At 35.7% G+C, this 5,447-nt stretch overlaps 1 protein-coding gene across 1 annotated transcript; it reads right to left on the reverse strand.

The window, feature by feature from the left end:
- Nucleotides 1–1,086: 1,086 nt before the first annotated feature.
- Nucleotides 1,087–4,485, reverse strand: LOC145307030 (coiled-coil-helix-coiled-coil-helix domain-containing protein 2-like). Its single transcript, XM_080149372.1, has 3 exons — nucleotides 4,321–4,485; nucleotides 2,130–2,338; nucleotides 1,087–1,786 (listed from the first exon to the last, which is right to left on the reverse strand). The coding sequence occupies exons 2-3, from the start codon at nucleotides 2,325–2,327 to the stop codon at nucleotides 1,481–1,483; spliced, it is 504 nt and encodes a 167-aa protein (XP_080005498.1). The 5' UTR covers nucleotides 2,328–2,338; nucleotides 4,321–4,485; the 3' UTR covers nucleotides 1,087–1,480.
- Nucleotides 4,486–5,447: the final 962 nt, after the last annotated feature.

A 5,447-nucleotide genomic window follows, 5' to 3' on the forward strand; every position in this document is an offset into this window, starting at 1 on the left:
GGTCCTTTATGATTTTCGCCTTAATTTATTTTATCACCTCTTGGGGCAAAGCCCCTAGAGGATAGGGGCGAAGCCGCTAGTACAATACAAAGTAAATATATAAAGTAGTAAGTGTTTTTTGTCTGTCCTGAAGGATCTCGCTAACCCCTTAACCGATATTGTTCTCCTTTACAGTGAAGCTTCTTATAGGTCCTGGGAAGGTTTTAAACTATTTTTTGAGAGGGTGTCTTCACCACCCTCCCCCCCAAAAATATTTTTTAAAACTTTTATGAAACTCAAACTTAAAATGGGTTGAGGTCGACTTTTCCCCCTCCTACCAGTGCCTCCTACGTAGCCGCTAGTAAATATATATTTCACACAAAAATGGAGGGGGGGGGGGTGGGGCAAAGATAACGTTATAACATTGTCGCATTAGTTTTCAACCGATAGTTTTAATCTGCAGAATGCGTAAATTTGTTCCTAGTCATTTGAGATTTTTCGACCATTGTCCTTTCCCTTAAGATCCCCGATAATAGAATAGTCTCCATTTGTTGCCTATAGTATGAATTAAATGTATAGTAGTTTATAGATTGTATAAAATATGAAAGTCGTATTGTGTTATCTGTGTTTGATTTTAGCCTGTGCGAGACAAAACAATTTTCGCATTTTTTCTGTCTCTTTTCTCAGTCTGTTTTGTCCAAAAATTTGTATAAATCACGCAAGTGATTAGTGGATAGAATTAACTATTCAAGTCTTGTGTCCTAAGCCTTTATTTTTTGTTCAATTTCCTCAGAAAGAAATATCACCGTATTTTAACCAGAGATGGAATAGACATTGGTGCGTAAATTACACAGATAATCAACTCCCTCGATCAGTCCTTCCAATCTAAAGGAACTTCCAAGCTGGACCCGTCTATCCCAAAGTTAGTCAAAGTATTCTAACCACGTGTTGTATACGATGGCATAAAAACGTTGTGTACGTCTATTTAATTTTGATTGGTTGCTTACAAAGTAGTACCTAGTGTCACAACTTTTCAACCAATAATTTCTCAAAATATTACTCGCATTGTCTAAAAATTTACACATTTAGAAATTAACAAGAATAATGTTATTATTTAATCAGAATGTATTATCATATTTATAACATAATGCATATATAATAAATCTTTAAATATTAACAGCCTTCTTTCATTACAATTTTATTAAATAAGATTAACTATATTATTATTTTTTATGAGAGTATAATTATGGAATCTTATTTTAAAATGTAAATGGTACTTATAATTAATTATTAAACTACTACAAATGTTTCTAAAATACAAAGATCATTTCTCATTTAGTAATGTTTACTATCTTATTAATTTAATAGCTTCAAATAGGTATGTTCTTCCACTACATCCACCTATCTTAGTTGATTTTCAATAATTTTCCTGATTTCATTTAATGTTGTAACAAGATAGCTAACTAAGTCCATTTTATGTTCTTTCTTTCAGAATATTAACTTAGGCCATCATTGATGTTCTGTTCTTGCACTCCTTGACAGCCTCGTTGAATCCCTGGCACAGTGTGATGTCTGGCTGGCCCTGGGCACACTCAACAAACTGTCTGATCTCAAATGCACAAGGTCCAGTGGCGTTGGAAGGGCCGGCAGCTGCTGCAGGCTGAGCGACTGGTGCAGGTGGAGCGGCCGCGGCAGGGGAGGGTGCAGCTTCAGATGAGGAGCCGCCGGAGAAAAGGCCGGTAATGCCGGCGCCGACAACGTGGCCGACTGTGGAACCGATGGCTACGCCGCCAGCAGTTGCGGCCATCTGAAATACAATAGAATTATATTAATTAAGATGTTAATAAAATTTGGATCATTGAAAGAAAATGAAGTAGCGGGTTTCGTCGTATTTTCACAGTAGCTGTTGATAGGTTATTTTAGGTTAAGTAATTGCCCCGCAGGGTTATGAAATAGGCCCCACAGGGTTAAAAAATAGTCTCCACAATTTTAGAGCCCCCAGCAGAGGCTAGAAACAGGAGAAAAGCTACTGTAAAATACGACGAAACCCGCTATTTCGTTTTCTTACCATGATCCTAAAATTTAAATTTTACATTAAAGAAAAAACATTTGTCTACATCTATTAAAAGAATAATTATGTTAAGTTTTACCTGGGCCATAAGACCAGGGCCTTGAGGTGCAGCAGCTACAGGAGCTGCTACAGCTGTTGGAGCAGCTGCAACTGGAACAGGAGCTGTGGCAGCTGGTGGAGGTGGGGCAGGGGCAGCTGCTGGTGGGGGTGGAGCGGCTGCTCGTGGGGCAGGGGCTGCTGCGGGGGGAGGGGAAGCTGCTCTTCCACGTCTGGGCATTTTTTAGGTTTCTAAAATATGTTAGAATTAATTTAATGACAAGCCTTGATTTTGTATGGTTATTCTTAAAGCAGTTAGCATTTTAGATAGGCACCATATAATAATGATGAGCGAAGCATATATTTTACATAGTCAAGTCTAAATATTCCACGAAGTATCATATTTAAAAAAAAAATAAAATCGTTGTCACACTATATGTTTGTTAATATTCGTTTGTCTTTCTGTTGTCATTGGTTTCAGTCAGGGGCGTCCAAGCTTTTTTTTTGGGGGGGGGTAAAAAATTTGAGGGGGGGGGGGTAATTCGTTTTTGGGGGGGGTAAAATGGCGCGCGAAGCGCGCCGAAATTTTTTTTTACCCCCCCCAAAATTTTTACCCCGGGGGTAAAATTTGATTGGGGGGGGTAATTACCCCCCCTAAAGTCTGTTGGGGGGGGTAAATACTCCCCCCAAATCTGTTGGGGGGGGGTAATTACCCCCCCCAAACTAATTTACCCCGGGGGTAAAATTTTTGGGGGGGGTAATTTAATTATGTAAAAAAAGCACCTACCTAATCTATTAAGTTAATAAGTACTATCCTTTAACATAAAGTAGTAAGTAAGGTTTATTTGACTATAGCTTCAGATTTCATTACTTTTAATACTGAGTTCTCCTTTTTAGGAAAGCTTCACATAGATCCCATGATGGTTCCACAATATTATAGGTCAATCCTTTGAGTGGTTTTAGGCTATTTTTCTCCTCCCTTTTTACCCTTTAGAAAACACGAGTTCTTAGATGCTAAGGGCGCCACTACTATTCAAATATATAGTAGTATCTCATTCTTTAGAACATAAAAATACAATAATTAACTCACTAACCAATGAACCAATATGATTATACTTTATAGTGAAGCGTCCTATAGGTCCTGGTAAGTTTTATAACTAGTTTTGAGACACCCTGACATCCTCCCAAAAGAAATCGCCTATAGAAATTATTTTTCATTATTTAATGAAATATTTAATTTAGTTAGGTATCTATTTTATGGAATCTTCAGTGCTTTACAATTACATCATAGATCCCCGGGATGGTTTTAGCCCTTATAAAGGCCCAAGCAAATAAAACATGATCAAACTATTAAATTTTTTGTTATCATGGTTAAGAACTGTTTTAACTGGTTAGACTATATTGGGGTTGTCACACTATGACTTTTTTTAGGGGGGGGGGGGGCGGGGATTACTCCCTCACCCCCCAAAAAAAAATTTTCAGTAAAATTTTTTTTTAAGAACATTCAATTTGGGGGGGTAAAAAATTTGTTATAAAGAACATTTATTTTGGGGGGGGTAATTACCCCCCCCAAAATCGTTGGGGGTGCCTACGGCACCCCCAAGGTAATGGTAATTTTTTTTTGGGGGGGGTATTGTTCACAAAATTTTGGGGGTGCCAAATGGCCCATTACCCCCCCCCCCCTTGGACGCCTATGGTTTCAGTTTTTTTCATTCTTATCATTTTTAATTTCCCTTAAATTCCCCTTTTATGGAAATTGTCATCTCTGTGTTTCTTCATGTTCTTGCTTTAGAAATTTTAGTTAAAAATTTATTCAAATTAAGACAGTCAATTTAGAATCTTAATTATAAAGTAACTAGTGACTGCGCTTCTAGCATCTAGTTGCTATATTCGATGGGATATAAAAGGACCGAAAAATAGCCTAAAACCATCTCGGGATCTATAAGAAGCTTCACTGTAAAAGAGAATCATTTCGGTTCAGTGGTTAGCGAATTCTGACAAAAAAAACTATATAATAGGATAGCAATGCCAAAATCTGAACAATTATGTAAGCCTCACATGGCCAAATTCAATATAAAGATGTCAAATAAAAGTGAAATTGTTCATAATGAAACGTTTACAATGATTTAATTTATTTTATTTAAATTCAAAACATAATGTTGTGTAGTAATATACTAATTTTATTTATACACCATGATAAAATGGTATTTTAAGCAATAAAACTAAAAATATACCTTTAAATTTAACTTATAAATGAAGTTGCTTAACTGCTTGTGTATAGCTTGTAACTGAAGAATGAAAGTCTGTGTGTAGAAAGCTAAATAATCTAGTTTTTCTTATGAAATTTCTGTGTCTGGAAAATTCTAGAACTAGGACTCAACATGGCGCTTGCAAGGATGTTAAACAGAGTAGGAAAGTACAAATTGCGTTTTTTATAGTATAGACTAAAGCTACTCTATATTTATTGTTTGTTTGTTCGTCTGTACGATATAATAAGGTAATATACGTTTTTTTATAAACTTTGAAAGCTTACAATTTTTTAGATAATTATGTTTATAACATGCACAATTATAATCAATATATTATTGTTGGATGTTGCACCAGATTTTCATATACTCTGATAAAACAATACTCGCAAAATAATGATACTCCATATCATCCACCCTTTACTTCATCCCCTCCAACTGGATGAGCGAACATATCAATAAATGAGGTCCATATTAGTAAGCTAGATGACTAATTTCACCCAGTCAATACATCCATGTATAATGTATATCCTATAGCCAACATAACAACATAATTAGAGATTTATTGACAATACATACAAGGAGCTGATTCTTGATTTATTTAAACTAATGTGCTACTTTAATTTACTTTCCTTTGATCGTCCTCTATGTATGCTGTAAGTTTCTTGATTATAACTGTTCAAAGGTTTACAGATTCCTTGCATATTACACAAAAGTATGATACGCGCTAGTTATCTTTCCTCGCATAATAACAAGGTGGACAATATTCAAAAGTTGGGGGGGGGGGGCTTATTAAATACGATTTAAACTAATAATGCAATTGACAAACAGACGTGCAAAGTTAATTATTAAGTGCATGTTTACCCTTATAACGGTTCATGAAGATCCGCCGCCGTTTTCCCGCCGAACGCCGACTGCATTCAGGATGCCTAGTACAGCTGCGGCCGCCGAAATTTATGTTTTGAACTTTTTTAATATAAAATTTACATAAAGATAAACATTTTCTGAAGAAAAAAAACGAATTTATAGCTTCAAAAATAGAAAATTACAGCTGTTTGAAATTTTTAAGTAAAAGCACCTAAAAACAAAGGTTGTTAAATAAAAGGGTGAACGAA

The sequence above is a fragment of the Acartia tonsa genome, chromosome 2 (genome assembly GCF_053477335.1).
Source record: "Acartia tonsa isolate MP-2025a chromosome 2, ASM5347733v1, whole genome shotgun sequence".
Classification (NCBI taxonomy): Eukaryota; Metazoa; Arthropoda; class Copepoda; order Calanoida; family Acartiidae; genus Acartia; species Acartia tonsa.

Coding starts and splice junctions, on each gene's coding strand:
- LOC145307030 (XM_080149372.1), bottom strand. CDS start 2,327: ATGCCCAGACGTGGAAGAGCAGCTTCCCCTCCCCCCGCAGCAGCCCCT. Junction 1,787..2,129: donor GCCCTGGTCTTATGGCCCAG/GTAAAACTTAAC, acceptor ATTGTATTTCAG/ATGGCCGCAACTGCTGGCGG.